The sequence below is a fragment of the Nanorana parkeri genome, unplaced genomic scaffold (assembly GCF_000935625.1).
Source record: "Nanorana parkeri isolate BGI_ZX_2015 unplaced genomic scaffold, ASM93562v1 scaffold46, whole genome shotgun sequence".
Classification (NCBI taxonomy): Eukaryota; Metazoa; Chordata; class Amphibia; order Anura; family Dicroglossidae; genus Nanorana; species Nanorana parkeri.
In genome coordinates, this window is record NW_017306314.1 from 410,308 (window position 1) to 433,578 (window position 23,271).

General features: G+C 41.0%; 1 protein-coding gene across 3 annotated transcripts in view; it reads right to left on the reverse strand.

The window, feature by feature from the left end:
* Window positions 1-2,267: 2,267 nt before the first annotated feature.
* DTD1 (D-tyrosyl-tRNA deacylase 1) overlaps window positions 2,268-23,271 on the reverse strand; it is a 113,977-nt gene continuing 92,973 nt past the window's right edge. Inside the window, exons 5-7 of one of the 3 annotated variants that reach the window (XM_018573065.1) lie at window positions 15,345-15,519; window positions 11,654-11,655; window positions 2,268-2,281 (exon numbers count right to left, since the gene is read on the reverse strand). In XM_018573065.1, coding sequence (XP_018428567.1) covers window positions 15,367-15,519 — 153 coding nt within the window. In that variant the 3' untranslated portion in view covers window positions 2,268-2,281; window positions 11,654-11,655; window positions 15,345-15,366. Of the gene's footprint in view, window positions 2,282-2,762; window positions 2,774-10,917; window positions 11,156-11,653; window positions 11,656-15,344; window positions 15,520-23,271 lie in introns of those variants that run through there. The other 2 variants (XM_018573049.1, XM_018573058.1) reach the window with 2 other exon arrangements.

Below are 23,271 nucleotides of genomic sequence, written 5' to 3' on the forward strand. Positions count from 1 at the left end.
ACTTAAACGAGAATTATGGGGTGAATGAAAAACACTAATTCCCATAATTCAGGCCGACTTGTGACAAAGAAGCTGTCTTTAACTTTACTTGGTCCACTGACCACATACAATATTTGGGGATTAAGCTTACCTCTTCCTTTTCTCAACTATATAAAACCAACTATACCCCACTATTTCGTCAACTTTTAGAGAATATGTCTAGATGGGAGACTTATAAACTATCTTGGCTCGGTCGCATACATGCAATTAAAATGACTCTTCTCCCTAAAATGTTATATTATTTTCGAGCTCTGCCCATTGGTATACCTAAATCAGACTTATTGAAATTTAAATCTACAACAATAAAATATATCTGGAATGACAAGCGATCTAAAACGGTATTATACCGACCTAAAAGATCAGGTGGACTGGGGGTGCCCAATCTATACCAATACTACAGGGCAGTGAGGATCGAACAACTGTCCTCAATATATAGATGGGGCGACTCACCGGATTGGGTCTCAATGGAAGCATTATCTGCCTCAGGCACATCGGTAGAGACGCTTATATGGCTCAATTCTAGACAGAGACCAGCTATACTGGCTCCAACTTTGTCCCACTCGCTGGTTATATGGGATTTGGTTAGACAGAACAAGGGTATGGTGTCATCTTATACCCCCTTAGCACCGGTCTTTCATAATCCAAACTTCCCTCCGGGTAAACAGGCTAAGGCATTCCATTGGTGGCAAGATAAGGGCCTCTATCGTATTGCACAGTACTTTCGGGCATGGAAACCTTTAACTTTGAAGAACTGTCAGGAGACCCTTCAAATGCTGTTTTCTGAACTGTTCCATTTTCGACAACTGTGTCATTTTTTGGGCTCCCTACGGTTGCCCCCCTTAGATAAACCATTTAATATTGTATACGAGAGATGGTGTCTGGGGGATGGGGGACAGATTGGTGGTATCTCGTTGTTATATTCTATATTGGTAGATACAAAGACTAAACTACCCTTTATGTTAGCGTGGGAGAGAGACTTGGCAATCGACCTCCCCATGGCGGTCTGGCAACAATGCTGCCTTCGCGGATTTTCTGGTTTGCTCAACATCTCTTTAATTGAAGCAAACTATAAAGTATTATCTAGATGGTACTTGGTCCCCTCCAGGATAGCTAGGATATGTCCGGGGATATCATCTGATTGTTTTCGAGGATGTACATCTCCTGGTACCATGTACGATATCTGGTGGAAGTGTCCTAAAGTAGGCTCTTTCTGGAACAGACTCCATGCTCTTATCTATAGAGTTATGGAAGTGCGTATCCCGAAGGAGGCTCAATATGTTTTGTTAAACTGTCCTATACCAGGACTATCAAGAACCCAGGAGAAACTGATATTTTTCTTCTTCCTAGCAGCTAAAATTACTATAGCAAAATCCTGGAGGCTTCCAACAATACCTTTTCAACAGGTTAAAACAAAACTGTCATGCATAATGGTTCATGGGAGGATGCAGAGCATTCTTATAGATACTGAAAAGAGATTCGAATTGAATTGGGCACCATGAATTCCATGGGAATTTCGGTGGCTGTTTGATCTAGACTGTAGATAACTTGGTGTGGAAAAGGGCCAACCTTTTAGGATAGAATAATGTTGATAATAATAAAGGGCTGAAGTTTGTTAGACGATGAACTTTTAAGAACAGTTTTGTTCCACTGTATATTACACGAGGTATTTGGGTTATAATCAGAAGGAATGGACTACTTTGGTTTTGAATATAATGGAAGAACTTATTATAGAGCCCACTTACTAATATTGGGAGCACTAATCACTAAGATTCACTAAGGTTTGTAGTGGTTCAACTAGTTTTGAAGAAGATTGATAGAACATGCTAAATAAAAGCACGCTTAAGATCACAAGAATAGTTTTTTTGAAATATACTAATGTATTGTTGATATTATATTTATAAATTGTTAACAATACTATATCTTACATTGCACACATTTTTTAAGGCGATATTTGTAAGGAAAATTAGATATTGATGTAGCTTTGGTGAGACCAAAATGTTTGTACTAAATATATACTTATTGTGGAAAACTAATAAAATACTTTGAAAAAGACAAAGAAGCTTTCACAGGTCGGCTCTATTGATCGGGAAGTCAGTGAACACATACCGCCAATCGCTGACGTCCTGATCCTCTCCCTGCCGAGAGCGGTGACTGTCAACCCCTCCTCTCTCACGCTGACTGGAGGGACAGGGCGGGCATAGCTGGCTCTGCCTCGAGTTGTCAATCAGCCAGCTTGGTGGATCTCAACAGTATTTTTGGGATCTGTCCTGGCTGCAGTGCTCTCAGCATATAGCGGGCAATAGCTCGCTATATACTGAGTTTTGGGTCATGGGACAAGGTTAGTATATGTCCTCCCGTGACCCTAAAGAGAACTCTGGGGAAAAACACTTACCCCATAGTTCTCTTTTAACTGCAGAAGAGGAGAATTAGGTCTCCTCCTCCCAGATGGGGCTGTGCTGTGTGTTAGAACTGTGTTAATCTCCAAAATGGATGGACAGAAATAAAAATCATTTGGCAGATAAACCAGCTTTCTTTCATGCATTGTGTCTGTGCGTTTAGCTGTAGGCCTGGAGTTCAGATTTAACAAACCAAAATCAATTCATATATACGTGAAGCAAAACAGTTAACAACAATAGCTTGCAATGGTTTAACCTCTTGCCGTCCGCCCGTAGTAAAAAACGGACGGACGAACTGACTTTGCATACTGTATGACCATAAATCTTTCTTTTTTTCCCTTTTATTTTTTTTTTCAAACATAAATACACACCAAGATAATATGGATGCAAACATAAATAGTAAAATGTATGTAAAGGCAAACTTAGACAGCTTGCCAAGTAGTTGACATTTAGTGTGTCTGAATAAAGCGGAGATTTCCATAATTCTGCATGATGACATCAAGTCCCACCATTGCCGTCCTCCACAGGATTCATATATACATTCCTGGTCAGCATAAGTTAAGTAAGCTGATCAATCTTGTTACTATTGATGCATGTTTTTGCTGATCCAAGCTGCATAATGTCTGACACTTGTCTCTTCTGCTGCATGTAGGTGACCTTCACAATGTGCATTTGCCAGGATGTGTTTTGCTGACAAATGCTGATCAAGCAGATATTATATACTGTCTTGCTTTTCCCCTCACTAGTACAGATGTACTGATTAAACCACCATTAGGTACAGTACAAAAGAAAGGTATATTTAACATACAAAATGTAAAATGTCTGTATTTGTTTTTCTATAATGAATACTGGTTTATGGGGGTGAGCCGTGGCTGTAAATTGTAATAGTAAACACAGCCTATTGATGGGGCTTGTTTTCACTGGGGTGAAGTTAGACTGTTTATTGTTCAACAACATTATATTTTTGGAACTTGTTGTGTTTTGGAAATGTGGATTATAATTATCGGGATTTTGCCAAATTTAATTTCAGAGGTTTATGCCTTCATTGTACATTGTAAAGCACACTCTACGCATTTAGATAGATTAAATTTGTGGCCTAATGCCAATGAAGTTTGTTATGCAATGATACCTACTGGGTATAGTGCTGATCCTGGTTTTTTTTAAGATCATTTTTATTGCACTTTTTCAATAAATAACAAAATAACATAATAACGAGTAACAAGAATCAGGTACAGTTAACAAACAACAACAGTACTGATAAGAGTTGTCTCACCACATTGTAAACTAAGCAGAAACAATGTCTCTTGTACATACATCATAACACATGAAAAACATATAAAGTAGCGGCAAAGTGATATCAGAATGTGAAGGAAGATCAGGTTAAGTCAACAGTCGTGTTGGTAGAAGCTGACCATGGGCGCCAAATACGTTCAACGAGCTGTGGCCTACCTCCCTGCTCAGAGGTTATTCTATAGAGGGAAAGAAACTGATTTATGATACATTTCCAACAACTCAAGGAAGGAGCCAGTGGGTCAGCCGACCCTGTTTATTAATCATTTTAATCAATGCTTTGTCTATTTTTCAGAATGTATTTTATTTTTTCTAACAGCATGACTGTCTCCTATTGAACCAGCTCATCACACTAGGCATGCAGGTGGATATTTCCATGGCAAGGGGACAAGGAGTAGGTGGCTCCCTGCCATGCTTATACCAGCAAATATAATCTTCTGCACAAGTGGCGGGAGGTCTTTTGAGTAATGCAAAATCTGGCCCGCATTACTATGTATGCCAAGGCCGCCCTGCTTATTCTGTCTGCCCATGACTTTTCAATCACTGCTGCAGATGCTCTGCGGCAATTGATGTACCTGGAAGGAAAAAAAATTAATCATATACTTTCCTAACCCTTGTCTTCCAAGTTGCAGAAATTGATAAGTATCGCAAATCTTGTGAAAAGACTTTCCAGTTCAATGCAAGAACTACTTTAGGATTCTCTTCATTCCCAGGACCTTGCCAGAAGGAGCGTGACATCACCCCTGCCTAGGCACTACGAGTGGAAGATGTGGGCTAAGGTAAGTAACTTTCCTTTTTAACATTTGTAAACCACCTATATGAAGCTATGTTTGCAGTTGGAGGGGGCCCAGATCTAACAAGTAGAAGTAGTCTTTCCATTTTACTGCAAAGTCTGCTCTATCTAACAAGTGTACAATCATGCAACAATGCCGTGTGGATAAGCAGAATGTATGCTCCTGGAATTTACTGTGCACATAATAATAATAATAATAATAATAAGGATGATGATGCACCGGCTATATGGATATGTGTGGAATTTCTTAACAAGTTAGGCTTGCCATAGAATGTATGTAAAATGTACAGCAGCTAAACCATTGGTGTGCCTAAAATAACAGAATTTATGTACTCACTGTAAACTCAATTTCTTGAAGATTATTAAAGCATAAGTTACCTTTAAAATAAACTTATCCTTTTGGCCCCTTTAAGGTGACCTTACCAATCCCTCCCTTTCTCCCCCTGCACAGATGCATTCTTACCAAATTCTGACAGACCCAGCCTGTGTTGTTTGTTTACATGCTGCAGTGGACCTCTCGCCTCTCTTGGCCGTGCCTGCACAGTACATTTCAAGATGCTGGAAAGAGGGGGGCATGCTAGTATGCATCCTTGATATTTACAGAGGACAAAAAGTTATACAGATGGAGGAAAGCTATGACTGAATTGGTGGATTCTATGCAAATTGTTTTGCACTTGAATTAAGTCATTGCATGCTTTTAGATCCAGTATGGTGTGAATGCCCTGCTTTTATTCTTGGGACCTTTTTCCTCTTACGGAACAATGGCAGGGACTCCCTGAGGGAGGAATTATGCCAAAGCAGCACGGGGAAATGTTTGTCTTTGCAGAGAGGTTGGCAGATTTGACAACATGAAGTGGAGCAGAGGTAGAGATTAAAACTCCAGCTTGTAGCCCCGCAATACCAGTGGTCACAAAGACACCATTTTGAAAAGTGGGGGTGTCCTGTCATTGTGACCAAGATCTGCAATGGAACTCAGTCCCTGATTTACATTTGGACTTAAAGGCCTGGGAGAAACGAAAGCAATTATTTTAGCTTCAAAAGCAGGAGGTTTTCTAGACTGAGGCTTAGGTTTTTTTTTTTTTGCTGAGCCAAAATGTTGCTCTGTCCACTATCTTTAATAATGTTTTTGAGAGAGGCACCAATAAGATGTTGTCCATCGAAAGGCATATGTTGTAAGCATTTCTTGTATTGCTGTTCTGCAGAACCACATTTTAGCTAAAGAGGTCTCGATGTATTATAGACAGGGGGACTCATTTTCGATATGCATATCTACTAACCCATAAACACGGTAGTTCAATGCAGTGGGCATAAGTTCTAAACGCTCCAAAACGGAGTGATCAGTAAAGATAACTCCAGGTTCTTTGGACATATTTTTCATCCAAACCTCTAGGGTCTGACAATTGGACATGACAGCTATGGCAGGTTTAAAGACAGGGCCTGCCGGGGTGAGCAAGGGCTTGGAAAGGTTTTGCGGTCTTTTCTCAACCTGGTCTGTAAACACAGGAACATACTTAATGGGAACAATCAGTGTTTTGTTAAAGCAAGGAATGGCTGGGCCCACTACAGGAGTTGCCCACTTTTTGGTAAAGGCCTTCTCCAATAGATACTATTCAGCAAAAGCATTTAGCAGTCTCTGTGCAAAATATGTGTTAGTGGGGAATGTACTGGGAACGTCTTACAGCCTTTAAGGCACCCTAGACTGATAACCAGAGTGGTTTCAGACACAGGTTGCTCCAGTTTTAAACATTTGCACTCTGCAATAACATTATTGATATAATAGAAAAATGTATAGAAAAGAAAATGGTTTAACTTTTCTGTGAGGAGAAATCCCCATCCTCCTAGAATATCATCAATAAACATAAGCACCATGGAAGTGGAAGGTGGTATACCTAGGGCTCTTTTATTTGCCATTGCCCAATTCCTCCTGCTGGCAGCCGTATGACCCAATGAATTCTCAGAATTCTACTAATCCTGTGACCGTAATAAAAGGAAACTTAATAAAAGGAGTGCTGTTAGCATTTTCCAACATGCATCACTTAGAAATAAGTGCTCAACAAGTGTGCATGGCTATAGCTAACAGACTGTAAAAAAGGTTCATTTTTAAAAGTCATCAGTAAACCGTAGGCATGGGGATATTGTGCTGCGCATATGCAAATCTTTATGTGCATGCCCAGAAGTTCAAGCTCCAGTCAGTGTACAAGATTCTATATGTTGGTGCTTAAAATACAGATGTCAATGGTAAATACGTATACATATGTTGCCCGTCTAATACAACAGCATAGTGTACTGCATTTTTAATATGCCTTTTAGCTTGATACATGTGCATTTTATCATGTAGCGAGTCTGTCACATTATTTTTATTGCAGTTTGTTTTTTGAACATTTTCTATCGTGTGCATTTAGAATTGCACCTTAGGGGAGACCAGATGCCAAACAGCAACATTATTTGGATGTTGTATGCCAAACTAGGGGAACACAGTACACATTAAACATCAGACTATGATCTGTTTATTAGGTTCATAAATAGTGATCACGCATGTCAGCAAACACTGGTGAATGTTCTTTTACATGTGTAGGAACGCAGCCCAATTTTATAGCTCATCTCTGGTCTTTATTTTATTTAGTAAATCAGCCTCATCAACTCAGAAGTGTTAAGTAGATGCCTTTCTTGTACTCAGTTTAATGCAGACACAGACAAACAAAATATAAAAGGAGCAATGTTTACACTTGCCTGGGACTGTGATTGTAGCTGTTGAGAGTTGTGTGGTTTAAAACTGCACTTTTATTATTTTGTTACATATTTTATACATATTCTCTAACAATTTGGTTTACAGAATTTACTTTGTCACTCTCTAGTTGAAGTATTTTCTCTTTGAAGCCGGTGACCTCCAGAAATGCAAAAAAGTCTATGGGGTCTATTCACAAAGCTGCAGAGGGCAGCCGAGTAAATGACCGATCTGTAGTGAAGTGAGCCGAACACTGTTCGGCTATTCACTTCAGGCTGGTACGGCTAATTTCAGCCGTACATCGGCTGAAATCAGCCGTACATCGGCTTGCTTCGTGTGGCCGAACATCCTCAGCATGTTCGGCCGACCCGAAGTGCAGAAGGAGTGTGACTCAGCCGATCCAACATCTGGATTGGCTGAGCCGAACCCCTGGCAGGCTACTCACTGCTGTTCGGGCTATTCTTAAAGATGCCTTTCGGCTCGGCTGCTCGGCTTAAAGATGGCATTTGGCTCGGCTGTTCTGCTCGGCCCCTCAGAGGGATCGAGCAGAACAGGAAAAGAGTGAATAAAGTAAAAAAAGTAAATAGCAAATGATTGTGCGGAGCTAGCAGTGACAGCTAGCTCCGCCCAATAGATGCCGAGCTGATGCATATGCGTTCGGCTCGGCCATGATCGGTAGCTGTACAGGCTTTTGTGAATAGCCCGTACAGCACCCCTTCGGTTCTACTGAACCGAAGGGTTCCTGGGGCCGAAGCTAGCCGAAGGATCGACCAGATACTTCGGCAGCTTCGTGAATAGACCCCTAAGTGTCATTCCTCTATCTGTCATGCCACTGACCCATACAGATCTCCAATAATGTATTCAGCTGTCATGGGAAGGGGACGCTGAGAAGCAATCTGGACATCTACTGAATAGAAACTTTAAGATTAACTATGGTGATTAAACTGCTGGCTGTATATTTAACAAATGAACTTAACTGCCTTTCCATTCTTGGAAAATGTCTGAAAAAGTCTTAATCCTTCCTGCACTAAGCCCAATCCCCACTATTCAACAGTCAGGGCCTCTACTGGCCACTGACTTTAGGAATAAAACAGGTACTTGTAGGCACTACATGCACACTGTAATTCAGCTGTATTGTTAGCTTTTACAATGTTTAGGAGGTGCACCTCAAAGTGGTATAAGTCTAACACTTGCACGCATTAATTGCCTCTCTGAGATCTCCCTGACAATGCCTTAATTTGCTTTTTTGTCCAACAGTAGGGTACCATCTTTATTCAGACACTATGTGAGATGTTTTTCATAGGTAACACAATCCTCATAATCCTGGCATCTGTGCAGGCTGTGGTTTCTTGGCTTGCCTTCTGGTGAGATCCTGGAGCTGAGGATACCACATCTAGCAAGAGCACAATCCAGCAATGTACAGGATTCCTAAAACTCCTGGTGTCTATGCAGGCTGTGGTTCTTAGCTTACCTTCTGGTGAGATGCTTGAGCTGAAGATCCTGCATCTAACAAGAACACAGTACAGCACTGTGAAGGATTCCTGAAACTCCCGGTGTCTGTGCAGGCTGTGCTTCTTGGCTTGCCTTCTGGGGAAAACCTTGAGCTGAGGATCCCAAATCTAGCAAGAAGACAATCTGGCACTTTGCAGAATATTCTCTTTTGAGGTTGGGGATCTTCAGCTTTACAAGTGTCTTGCCAGAAGGCCTATGTTGCCGCTCTTGCTTAGGCAATGCACCTCTTGCCTCAGAACAAATCTCTACAATTAACCACTTCCACTAGTAAGCACAGACGTCAAATGTCCATGTGAATAAAGACAAGAAGGAATTCCTTCAAAATATAATGCTTTTTATTAAACAGAAGGCTGCATACAAGCAGTGAACTTCATACAAGTACACACACACACAGTGTTAGAGAAACAGGACTCCATTATGAAATTAATTACAGAGCAATATCCATTGTCCTCCATTGTCCCTGAAACAATAACATTAAATGGATATTAGGAAAGCAATCTGTGTATTATACAATTACATTTGTTGCATGTGTCCTCCACTTGTATTATTGTCAGTCCACCATACAGTAACAGTAATATTTACAAATTGCAGAAGGCTTAGCTGCTTATTGTCAGGCAGATTGGAATCTTCGTTCCAGAGAATCTGTTGCCCAATCACACGATGTAAGTTGTGTAGTAATATAAGAAGACTGGCGTTACCTCAACCACATGCTCGTTTGTGATGTATGTCGGGACTAGGGATGCACCGATACCGATACTAGTATCGGTATCGGTGCCAATACCGAGTATTTGGGAGAGTACTCGCCCAAATGCTCTGATACTTACCCCGATACCGGAACTTCCGCTTAGAGGGAGATTTCCTCTGACCGGCAGTGCTGCGTGGGAACATGGAGCCGGCTTCTCAATGGCGATTGGCTGGTTATGCTTATAATAGATTAGCATGCCAGGAACTTCCCCCTTTCTGTTAAAAAAATAGTCCCTGCACTGAAAGAAAGATATGGAAGGGAAGGGGCCTGTGGAGATTTATCATGGCTCTAATCATGCTGCAAAGAAAAAGGATGTTGGGCTGAGAGAGTGACTAGGCAGATTGGAATTATCATCAATCTATGCCTCAAAACTGAACTTTAGGTAAATACAAAGCTTAAAAATAAGTCTACTGTTTTACCTGCCAATGTAATTGCAACTCTTTTCACTCAGTCTTTAAAGTGGGACATCGCTACCAGACAACATAGACAGGACCCCAGGTCCTGGACCTCTCTACAGAATACATTGCAGTTAAGCAAACCAGCCTGATCTGGGAAGGCTTTCACTCTCCTTCCTTCCTCTGTTCCACATCAAGTCACATATCTTCTCTAAAATTACCCATCCACCATCATGCCCTTATTTTCTCCAGCATCTCCACCATGCCCTGATTTCCCCCATCTCTTCCACTTTGCTTCCACAAATTCTCAGCTTATCCCCTCCTCCATTGTGGCTGATTCTCTCCCAGTTCTTCTACCCGTCCATTGGCCCTGAACAACCAGTGCCAAGATTTGTAGCTCTTCCATTCCTCCTCTGTGCCTTGATTTCCCCCCAGCACTACCACTCTTTCACTTTGCCCTGACCACCTCCAGCTCTCTGCTCCTATCCATTTCTTAGTGTGGTGCTGCTACAGTGCCAGGTATAGATTATTCTTCTGCAGCTTCCATGACATCCTCTGTTCCCCCTGCTCTCCACTGTTACTTTTTTTCAGTCCTACTGCCTTTTCACTTTGATTTTGTTTTAGTATGTTTAGTGTGTTCTCTACCAATCTCTAGAGTCTTACAGAAACTGGACTATTTTTAAATAGTTTAATTGCAGACAGGTGGATTCCAGTCAACAAATTATGTGACCTGCAAGGGCAACTTGCTTAATTGGGTATTTTATGGAACAAGGGGTGAATACTTCTGCAAACAAGAAGTGTTAACAATTTGAAAAACCTTGTCAATTTTTTACTTAGAAATTTTAGGCTATTTTGTCTAGTGACACAATTCCAATTAATTACTGGCTATAAAACGTGTCCAGAGTGGGCGTTCAATACTTATGCAAAGCACTGTCAGTGGGTAACATGGAGGCTTCTTTTCATATATATGCCTGGAGTTCAGCATTATGAAAGTGAGCTTGCTCTGTTTTTTTTATGGATAAACAGATTTCTGGGCTTATGATCAGCTTAAAGAGGACCTACTGAGAACTATAACATTTATTAGGTTTAACAAGTACCATAAATAATCACACATAAATCACACACTAGAATGACTGCTGTGGACAATGTGCAGCCTGAACGGGCAACAAGCAAAAACAGATATTGCATATTCTTTGCAGTATTCCATAAGAACACCATTATTTTGTTCCTTTAGGAAGTTTTCTCCAGGTGGGTGGTCTTCTGGAAGAGAAATACACATATAAGGACACACAATTACCAACCCTTCTTAGTAAAATGACAAATTGTAACCATATTAAGACACCTCCCCATAAGCAGAGCTAAATTCATGTAAGCAATACAAATATAACATTTCATTGATAGTGCCGCCATTCTTTGCCATGATCGAAAGTGGACACTTGTAGAAGATGTGAATGAAAATGGAAAACAAATATAATACAGAAAGACTTCTGGAAAAGTATAAAGGTGGCCTAACTGGTCATGTTATCGCTGTCTGAATGGCGCCATTCTGCAAGAGCCTTAAAGTGACACTAAACTCAGGAGTTCAACCTTTAAAAAAGCATTTGAGTACCTATTAACGGAAATATATCTTATTTGTGTAACACTCGGCTGTAGATCCTCAACTCATCTCTGAATTCATGCTGACAGTCATCCTTCCTTCTGGAGGGTGACTACTTTGGTTCTCCATGGTCCCTGTGTATGTTGTAAAGTAGCCACCACTCCTTTCTCTCATCTATTATTTAATCCACTAATATATTTATATTTTAATGTTACTCTTAATATTAAAAAAGTTACATTTTATTTGTTTTGTAATTTGTAATGTCCTATAAAAAAATTTGCAAAATTGAAAAAAAAACTAAACGTTTTCATTTGCGAATGACCATGCTTTCTAGCAGAAACATTATTTCAGTGTCATTTTAAACAGGACAGATTATACAATAAAATGTATATTTTTATTATAGCAAAATTACTATTTTTAAACAAACACTGGTCAAAACAGAAAAAAAAAACTTTTTTTTAAAAAAATTTTTGTCTAAAGAAAATTTTTAAAAATGTTTGCAAGTCAATATTGCCAAAAGAAAAGAGTCTGTCCCCTATACAATATATGCATTACTTTGAGAGCAATGACAAAGTTATCTCATCAAATGGGCAGGCTTAAGGTGAAAATGTAAAAATTGCTCTGGTCCATGAGGGGTACAAAGGTAAAGAGGTAAAGAAAGGAGTAAGGGGGTCCCAGACGCATGCAAATGAGCTTTGGCGCTTTCCAATTCTGGAAGACTTGGGGGGTGGTTAGCAGTGGGGAGGGGGATAACTTTAAACGCATAACTATGAAAAGTACAGAAAACGTGTAGAAGGAAGCATGTGGGCTGCTATTTTCGAGGTTTGGAATGGCAGTCTCTGTATTTCTCTCAGTACAGGTTAGCTTTAACTGCCTCTGGCCGGCTGTAGTAGAAAAACCGGAGCTCTCTAGATCTGAGCGGGCGTCTTTAGACGTCCGGTCAAATGCGAGCCCGGGATCAGCAGGTCGCCTGTGCCACAGGGGATCAGAGGGAGCTCGGTACACGAGCTCCCTCCGGTCCCCTCTCCTCTGCAAGAATGCGGAAGTGGTGTATAATACATCACTTCCGCATTCTTGTGTCACTCTCCAGCTTCAGAAGCTGGAAAGAAGCTGATGGAGCAGATCTGTGCTTCATCAGCTTCTTTTGGGGGGTCCTAGGTGACATTAGGGGTCTTGGAGACCCCTGATGTCTCCATAAAGAGGACCTGTCACATATTTTGCTATAACATAGGGGGGGGTTTATTAGCCCCCATATGTGATAGCAATAAAGTTTAGTGGGAAAAAAAAGGAAAAAAAAATGTAAGTTCCCCCCACCCCCAAATTTAAAGTTACACATAAAAAAGAATAAAAAAACAAAAAAAAAGTCCCCACCCATACATACACGCATGCAAACATGCGTCGGGGGCGCATACGTGCGAAAAAGACGATTGCGCCCATTGCGCCGCACATGTTGCATATCACCGCGAACGTCGGAGTGAGAGCAATAAGTCTAGGGCCATCAATCACTGATAACACTAAACTGATGAGCGGTAAAAGCTTTTAAAGTGTCGCCTATGGCCAATTTTGGGTATGGTAGTTTTCTGCAATTTCGCGGGTGCGCTCAATTTTAAAGCTTGACATGTTTGGTGTCTATTTACCCGACGTGACCCGATCTTTTATAGTTTACCAAAAACTGGGTAATAATAAATGTTTCCTAACATAATGTAAAAAAAAAATTTTGTAATTTTTCCTAATTATAGTAAAAAATAAAAACCCCAGTGGTGATTAAATACCACCAAAATAAAGCTCTATCTGTCCCCAAAAAATGGTATAAAATTAATTTCAGTACAGCGTTGCATGACAGAATAAATGTCAGTCAAAGTACCGCAGCGCTGAACACTGAAAAATGGCCTGGCCAGGAAGGGGGTCTAAACACCTGGTCTTGAAGTGGTTAAAGGACAAGTATTGCTTTTAGCATGCCAGAAATAGGTAGGCAACCTCCTGACAAACACTGAATATTTTAATTAACTCTGACATTTAAAGCGGAACTTCAGGCAGATACTAAAAAATTTAGTTATGTATTAATTAAAAACCATTAAAAACATTACATCTATTTCACATACTATTACCATAAGTACTCACATCTGCCTTGATACTAGCCTCTAGTAATCCCCTGACCAGCAATTGGAGGGGAGGGGGGCAGCACTGTACAATGCTGTCAATTTCCCTTACTGGACATGGTTACAGAGGGCAGGGGGACAGAGGTATTGGATGAAGTGTTAACCAAGATATTGAACTACAATTTAACTGCACCAACCAAGCCATGCTATTAAAAGAGTGACTGAAAAGAATTAAAATAGTATGGCAGGTAAGACAGCTCTCATAAATGTATTCCAAACTGTATATTGTAGATGTCAGCTTTATGTGGTGATCTGTATGGGCCAGTCTCTAGCAGTCTGTATGGCCCAAGTCTCTGGTGCTCTGTATGGCCCAGTCACTGGTGGTTTATATGGTTCAGTCTCTGGTGATTTATATGGTTCAGTCTCTGGTGATTTATATGGTTCAGTCTCTGGTGATTTATATGGTTCAGTCTCTGGTGATTTATATGGTTCAGTCTCTGGTGATTTATATGGTTCAGTCTCTGGTGATTTATATGGTTCAGTCTCTGGTGATTTATATGGTTCAGTCTCTGGTGATTTATATGGTTCAGTCTCTGGTGATTTATATGGTTCAGTCTCTGGTGATTTATATGGTTCAGTCTCTGGTGATTTATATGGTTCAGTCTCTGGTGATTTATATGGTTCAGTCTCTGGTGATTTATATGGTTCAGTCTCTGGTGATTTATATGGTTCAGTCTCTGGTGATTTATATGGTTCAGTCTCTGGTGATTTATATGGTTCAGTCTCTGGTGATTTATATGGTTCAGTCTCTGGTGATTTATATGGTTCAGTCTCTGGTGATTTATATGGTTCAGTCTCTGGTGATTTATATGGTTCAGTCTCTGGTGATTTATATGGTTCAGTCTCTGGTGATTTATATGGTTCAGTCTCTGGTGATTTATATGGTTCAGTCTCTGGTGATTTATATGGTTCAGTCTCTGGTGATTTATATGGTTCAGTCTCTGGTGATTTATATGGTTCAGTCTCTGGTGATTTATATGGTTCAGTCTCTGGTGATTTATATGGTTCAGTCTCTGGTGATTTATATGGTTCAGTCTCTGGTGATTTATATGGTTCAGTCTCTGGTGATTTATATGGTTCAGTCTCTGGTGATTTATATGGTTCAGTCTCTGGTGATTTATATGGTTCAGTCTCTGGTGATTTATATGGTTCAGTCTCTGGTGATTTATATGGTTCAGTCTCTGGTGATTTATATGGTTCACTCTCTGGTGATTTGCATGGCCCCATCTCTAGCCGTCTGTGTGATCCAGCAACACAGAGATGGTGGCAGCTTGCACCTGGCCAGTATAGATTGGGCTTGTTAATGTTATTAATAGGAAAAAGACCATGCATTGCCCAGTTCCTAGCAATCTGCATGTCCCAGTCTCTGGTAGTCTGCATGGTTCAGTCTATGGAGGTCTGCATAACCAATCTCTGACAGTCTGTATGATCCTGTCTCTGGCAGACTGTATGATCCAGTATTGTGAAAGCATGGCAGCAGTTTCTCTATATGGTAAAGTCATGGTACCAGTTTCACTGTATGGTGCAGTCAATCATAGCGGCAGTTTCTTTTTATGGTGCAGTCATGATGGCAGTCGCTCTATATAGTTCAGTCATTCTGTAGAGTTCTGTCTATGGCTATATATATACTCTCTATATATAGGACACGTATTGCATGTATAATCATTTGTTTTCATCATGAATGGTATTTCACCTGTGAATTCTTTCCAGAATCACTAGGGCTCTCTTTCAGAGGACACATCTCCCTCTGCTCCACTGCTTGCACTGGGGTCATCCTTGGGGCAAGGGGTGCTCTTCTCTCTAGATTCTGAGGGAACCTTAGTTCTTGTCTTTTCTTTCCTTTGTTGTTGCTTTTCCAGTTTTGCGAGCTGTAAGGAAGAATAAGAGAAATCATAAAAAGTACAGTCAGCCAAATGAGTGTAAGGAAAACATAATAGTGTTTAATTATTTGATGTAAAGCCATAAAAGAATATACATCCTCTTTGAATGCTATAATTTTAGGTATCAGGACATAAAACAAAATCATCTGGTCCATAGCAGGTTAGCAGGTTTTAAAATGACAAACTCAGATGAACAACTACACATGACATATTACCCCCTGTCATTATTTATTTTAAAAACTTACTGCTTCTATAGGAATTAAGAGGCTAAGTAGCAGCCATGTTGCTAATCAAATGCCCTTGATTAATTGATCATCAACAAGTGTGACTACCTCAATAAAAGCCAAAGTTTCGAGGGCCGGTTCACACCACAAACTCTGCATTCCAGTGCATTCGGCCTCTGGAACGAAAGCCGACTGGCTCCCTGCGTTCAGGGGCGGGAGGGGACATGGCGGTGTATTGAAATCAATGGCACCGCAGCCATGCCCCCGCCCGGAGTGCGATCACCTGCACCCAGAACGCAGGCACAGTGTCTGCGTTTTGGTCCAGTGCGATCTGTAAAAATAGTGCTTGCAGTATTTTTGCAGATCGCACTGGACCGGAACACAGGCACTAATGTGCCTGCATTCCGGGTGCGGGTGATCGCACTATGGGCGGAGGGCGTGGCATTGACCAGAGACCGAACACACTGGAATGCGGAGTTTGTGGTGTGAACCGGCCCTTAGCAGTTTGCTTGGCTGGAGCATTCAGGTGTGTGTTAACACAATGCCAAGGATGCATGACATCAGCAATGATCTTATAGAAGCAATTGTTGCTGCCCATCAAACTGGGAAGAATTATAAAGCCATTACCAAAGAATTTAAAAAAGAGAACTATGGCCAAACCGTTTTTTGCCACAGTACTCTTTAGGGTCACTGGAGGACATATTTACTAATGTCCTTCTGTGACCCAAAAATCAGCATATAGCAGGCTATTGCCCACTATATGCTGACAGCTCAGAGTCGCGCTGCCGCTGGTACAGATCCCAGCAATACTGTTAGGACCCACCCGCTGCCTGATTGACGGCTGGCTCTGTGGTATGTGATTGCTCAGTTCTCGATCAATAGAGACGACGTGTGACAGGTTCAGTATCACACATCAGCTCTAACTATTGCAATGCACTCATCCATCATTCTACAGTGAGGAACATTATTCAGAAGTGGAAAACATTCAGAGACAGTTGCAAATCTTCCCAGGAGTGGCCGCCCCAGCAAATTCACCCCAATGTCAGACTGTGCAATGCTCAGAGAAATTGCACACAAAAAAAGAGATACATCTCAGGCCTCAGCATGTTAAAAGTTAAAGTTTATGACAGTACAATCAGAAAAAGACTGAACAAGAATGGTTTGTTTGAAAGGGTTACCGGGAGAAAGCCTCTTCTCTCTAAAAAGAACATGGCAGCAGGGCTTAGGTTTGTGAAGTTGCATTTGAACAAAACAACAAGACTTCTGGAACAATGTCCTTTGGACAGACAAGACCAAAGTGGGGATGTTTGGCTATAATGCACAGGGCCGCGTTTGGCAAAACTAAATACAGCATGATTTGGGCTTGTTTTGCAGCCACAGGACCTGGACACCTTGCAGTCCTTGAGTCGACCATGAACTCCTCTATATACCAAAGTATTCCAGAGTCAAATGTGAGGGCATCTGTCCAACCGCTGAAATTGTGTCATGCAACTGGACAATGATCCTAAGCACACCAGTACATATACAACAGAATGGCTGAAAAAGAAAAGAATCAAGATGTTGCAATGGCCCAGTCAAAGTCCAGACCTCAACCTGATTGAAATGATGTGGCAGGACCTTAAGAGAGCTGTGTGTAAGCAAATGCCTGTAAACCTCTGAAGCAACGTTGTAAAGAGTGGGACAAAATTCCTCCACAACTATGTAAGAGACTGATAAAGTCATACAGAAAACGATTACATCAAGTTATTATTGCTAAAGGTGGTTCTACAAACTATTGAATCATAATGTGTACTTAGTTTTTCACACATGGTTTCCCCATTTTGGCTTTATGTTTGTAAAATAAATAAGACCTGCTAAGGACCAGATGATTTTTCCTATGTCATGATACTTAAAACCATAGATTTAAGGGTGCACTTTCTTTTTCGCACAAATACATAATATATATATTTTTTTTGTTTCCAGAATTTGAGTCTTATGGTTAAGTGTACCACCTCCTTACCGCTGGGATACTGGTCCCCCAGGGATTAATATCTTAATCCCTGGTCTGGTTTTGATATATGGCGGGGCAGAAAAATAAGTTGGGCACCAGTCACTTTAGTCTTTTTATGTTTTATTGCTGAAACTCAACTCAGGAGTGAAGATTTGGGGGGCATGAAAACCAAAAAAGACTAAAATGAGGACACATATTCTTATGTAGCAGTAGGACTTTTACAAACAGCATCTAGGTAATTGCTGGCCCAGTTAGAGCAGTCAGGCAGATCTATGAACGTATTATAGCAGGCACTGTCTGTCCTTTACGTTGCAGCGGCTCTCTCTCTTAATCAGGTTGTCCCTTGACTTTCTGATAGTAGTCAAAGCCACCTTGAACAGTGGGCAATGGATCCTTGTTACAATGTCAAGACTGTATCTTCAACCCAGCTACTTCTGCAAGAAGATCCTTTTCCAGCCCAGCTGCCTCCACACAGCCATTCCAGCGGGTAGCTTAAAGTGTATTTCTACTTTTGCAGCCAGATTGGGATAACACCTATTTGTTTAATCTATTTTATTTGTTACCAAGCATAACTTACAAAATAAAAATTGCTGTTTGCATATTAAAAGGCCTATTCTGAAAGAAAATGTTTCCTTTGTACTGAATTTCCCACTGAAATGTAACAAGGGTGGGTAGGTTAATGTTAACATAATTAATCCTCAATGCACTGTGCTGGCAGATCTCATTATCGTATGTAAACTAGATTTGAACACTGTCTGCCCTAAAAAAAAGGGTTAAAAACCTAGAAGCATTGTACAGTATGTTAATGAGAGGAAGGTCATTGTGTCCATTTCTATGGGGGCACACCGAGTTCCTTGTCAGTTTGAAATAGAGATAGAAGTCCTGCAATACAGATACATCCAAAAAGTAAGACGTTTTTCTTAAGAAAAATATTTTTAGATATGTTGTGTAAATAGCAACACGTAACAGACATGTGGTGGGGTTTTCTCAAATACGGCTGCAAGTGGAAATACACTTTAAGTCCTTGGGCCCCTGGCGCATGCCCCAGCCTGAGGCAAGGCCCAAGTGAAGACACGCTCTAATTACACAACCTTCCCAGACAGAGCACAGGAGGAGAGAGAGAACCCTTTGGAAAGATGCCTCAAATATTTATAATCTCTCAAACCATACCTATGAACAAGGACCTCAGAGATTGGTTGGGTCAGATACAGATTTATAACTCAGTGTTTGTCTTTCCCACACAACTCACTGAGATTAGGGAATATCCGCAGAGCCACAAAAAGGTGAACAGCTCAGGCTTGATACAGCCTAGAAATAGAAAAACATTTTTATTCAGTGGCTGTACAAAGCCTTTTACTAATGCTGGATGTAGGTGTTGAATACATTGATATCCTGTCAGTTTTCTATTGCTGTCTATTTCCCCATTGCAGAGATTTACCCTCACTTTCTGTACTGGTAACCATTATGTTATAATCATTGCAGCTTGTGTCCAGTCAGAGATTTCTCCTCATTTTCTATGCTAATTAAAGTGGAACTCCAGCAAAATTTTCTTAGCTGTTTTACAAGGAGAGGGAAGGCTAAAACAGTTATCAAGCTTCTGTTGCCGTGTGCCTGGTAGTAACCAAACCATGAAATGAGAGATCTATGCAATCAGGACACAGCAATATAAATCAGACAGCTATTCTAATTCTGCCATTTCTTTTCCAAAAAAAGCTTTTGGTTGGGAGTTATACATTGCCTCTGTTACAGGTATGATGATGATAGCTAGGGTGGTAGAAGAGCGATGGCTGTTTTGACATTTCCAGAAATTTGAACAATATAATCAGTGTTTTCCCTCGGCATGTTTTTGCTAAAAGGCAGAAAAGGCTTTTACATAAAAAGCAGTGCACAGACTTTCTCTTTTAGTATCAGCCACCAATTAAGGAAACAAAAACAAATTTAATGTAGCCATGGTTATATAAGCATTGGTCTTCTCTATAGTGTGTTCACAAAATATTGTCTGGATATTAATTTCATATGTGTATGTTTAACCACTGATATATACTGTATGTGCTTGTACTGTGCTTTTCAGTCAGCATCTGACTTTCACATACAAATGATCAGGTGGCTGTAGAGCTGCCTGGTCACTTATATGCTGCTAAAAAGGTGACGCCCACCCCGCACCTTCCCCCATTGCTGGCTATCCCGAGACCTGCACAGTGGGTATATGAAGCTTATTCGGAGGGAGTTCTGCCTACTTTCATTGACTGACCTCCCCTCCGCTTACTGAACTTGGAAGTAATGGTGATTGTATCACTTCTGAGTACAGGCTACATTTCTCAGGTTGCTGTGGCTGGAGAAGAAGCTGTTAAACCCCGATCTGCGCTATATCAGCTTCTGTGGGATCCATAGGTGACATTAGGGGTCTAATAGACCACTGATGTCTCCATAAATAGGATCCATCACTTCCTCTTTGCTATCACATAGGGGGCTTACTAACTTCTATAGCCTTATATCACTGCCCCCGCAAAGCAGCTAGAGGGAACGGCAGGTGCGCACCGGCTGAGCCCATCTTGCTCCAGCATCAGGAGTTACACAAATGTCTATTCGCACACTACAAGCTTCACTGAAAAATGTTGTTGTAGCATACAGGTACACATCGTCCCGACGTGGATCCTCCTCACCCTGACACGTTTCACCCAATAATGGTCTCAGTCATAGACCAGATTTATTTGTGAGTAATTGCCGATACTGGAACATAGGGGGCTAATTACCTCCATATTTTATATTTTACAAAAAATTGGGGATTATATAGTGTTTGTCTGCACTAAAATTCATTTAATGTATTTCTTCCTAAAAATATCGATGTGATAAACATTTGCGCAAATATTCTGCAACATAAAAATGTGCAAAGTGCATTTTTTTTTATTCTACAGGGCCTCTGCTTTCAGAAAATATATCATTCTTTGGGAGGTTTTAAGCATTTTTCTAGCCAACAATTCCAGTTTTAACATCTGTGTGCAAAAATTTAGAAATGGCTCTGGACGCAAAATGGTTAAACGAAGCCACTGAAAGTAATTTAAACGGTGAAACAATTTAGCAGCCAGGTTTGAATAATATATAATAAGTAATGCAATGTTTTGAACTGGAAGTGTATAACATGAATCTCTGTGGTATTGCTGCCTGCCGACCCCCCTTTTTCATTACATACTCTATAACTTTAATCAATTTATAACATGCATTTCCGCTTCTCTACTCCTACATAATAAAGAACTGGAATTAAATGTACAGATGCAATGAATTCTACATACAAAAGAGAATTTAGTGCCAGTGACTGTGCTTCTCCAAGTGGAAAAAAGATCTTTAACCTGTTCTGTGCTCCAGCTATAAATGCACAGCAGCAAAAACATATAGCGCTGCTGCCAACCTGCATTTTAAAGTAAAGTAGGTACTTAGTAGTAAGTAGAGAAGTGCTCAGTACAATTCACTTTAAGGAAACCTATACAGAGTAAAATATGTAGGCTACCATTTGTGAGCTCCATCTAAAAGTGATATATGTCTGGCTTTCTTGGATTTCAGTGGAAAATGTGCATGTATTGCAAAGATGTACTGCATGTGAGGTTTTATTAAAGCGGAAGTAAAATGTGGAGGTGCATGAACTTGCAGGCATAATGGGTTAGTATGCACAGCATTTTAGAGCATTAGGCCACACTTACCTGCCAAACCGGTCCCGTAAAGCACTGAGCTCCTCCCTTGCCAGCACAAGCATCTTCCTCCTGGTGTTCTTCCGGGTTTCAAACCTTCCACGGCTTGATTGGCTGTGCCCTAATGACGTAACTCCTGGGCAGCAAAGCACCTAACTGCCACCATCCCCAGCATAGCTATCTTTTGTTACCCTGCCACTCAGTCTGGCCACTGGAAACCATGATAAATAACAGTACTTTCACATACAGAGGAGCTTCCCAGATAGCAAGGATAACTTGGCACAAACTTGTGTCGGGGTTAAATTGTAATTCTTGTGAACTTGCTGCACATATTCCTGGCAAGTTGTAGACTTGCAGAACACTTGCAGCACAAGTTCTAGTTGACACTTTTTGACTTTGTAGCAAATTTGCTTGGCAAGTCTACAACAAGAGTCCTGCAGGTCTTAGCAAGAGTTCTGCAAGCTCGCTGGTCTGGAGACTTGCAATGCAGACTTGCTGTAATTGTGCAACAAAATTGTGAAGCTTGGCAAGTCTGCAATAGTTTAGCAAGTCATTTTCAAACTTGCAGCTCAATTGCTTGCTATCTGGGTTGGGATTCCTCCATTGTGATGGTACTGGTACTTGGGGGCTGGGAGAAAGTACTGAGCATTGTGTAAAGCTACATTTCACAAATTACCACAAGAATTTGTTACTATGTTACTATGTTTTAATTTGTGTCTTCACTTCTAGTAGCAGTATAACTGGAGTGATTCTGGCAAGGGCAGCAGGTAGAGCCCGACTCGGGGCATAAGAACAAACTACCACTGCACTGCAAGGGTTAAAGGCTCATTAAGTATAAGGGTAGAGAGATAAGGAGTAATACTTAGCTCATGCCTTGCTCCAGCAGGCTCCCTCCATCTGTTTGACCAGTCCTATGACGCCTTCTCTCTAAAGACGATCCCAGCCATGCTCACACGCTTGCCTACTCCACATACAAAAAATAATTGCGAGTGGACAAGGGACCCCACCACAGCTTCAAAGAGAAGAGCACCATAGCTTGTCAGAGGCTATTCATCCCCTGCTAAAGTTAAAAGAGAACTATGGGATGTGTTTTTACCCATAGTTCTCCTAAGGGTCACGGGAGGAAATATACTAGCGTCCTCCCGCGACCCAAAGCTCAGTATATAGCAAACTACAGCTCGCAGTATACTGAGACCCCCGTAGCCGGGACATATCCCGACAATGCTGCCGAGATCCACCCAGCTGCGTTTATGACAGCTGGCTCTGCCTACCTAGAGGCAGAGCCAGCTGTGCCCGCCCCCTCCCCAGTCCGTTGCGCCAGTCAATGCTGGAGGATCGGAGCGGGAAGTAGGGGAATCCCTGTGTGTAACACGTCACAGATTTTGCTTGAATTAATCTGATGTGCCCATCTTGTGTTCTATTATCTATGTAAGAGTTTTGATAGAACTACATAAATGTGACTGGAATTTGAATGTTCATGTCCTCAAAGAAAAGCCATGGAAGACAAAAGCGTAATAAAAATGCAACTGTTAACGGGAACATCAAAGTGAGTTGCACTGAGCATTTTGATTCAAATCCCCTTGCTTTAAAATGATCTATGAGTGGAATTTTTATTTACAAGGATTACCATAAAATTGCTGCAGATTGCTAACAAAAGAAGAAAATGTGTAATTGGCAAGACTGTATTGCACAGCACTAGGGCTGCAGCTAACGATTATTTTCATAATCGATTAGTTGGCCGATTATTAAGTTCGATTAATCGGATAAAAAAAAAAAGGCTCCAGTGATGGACTACTAGTTTCTATTGCGATTGTAGTCCATCACAGGAGCAAGCTTGGCACGG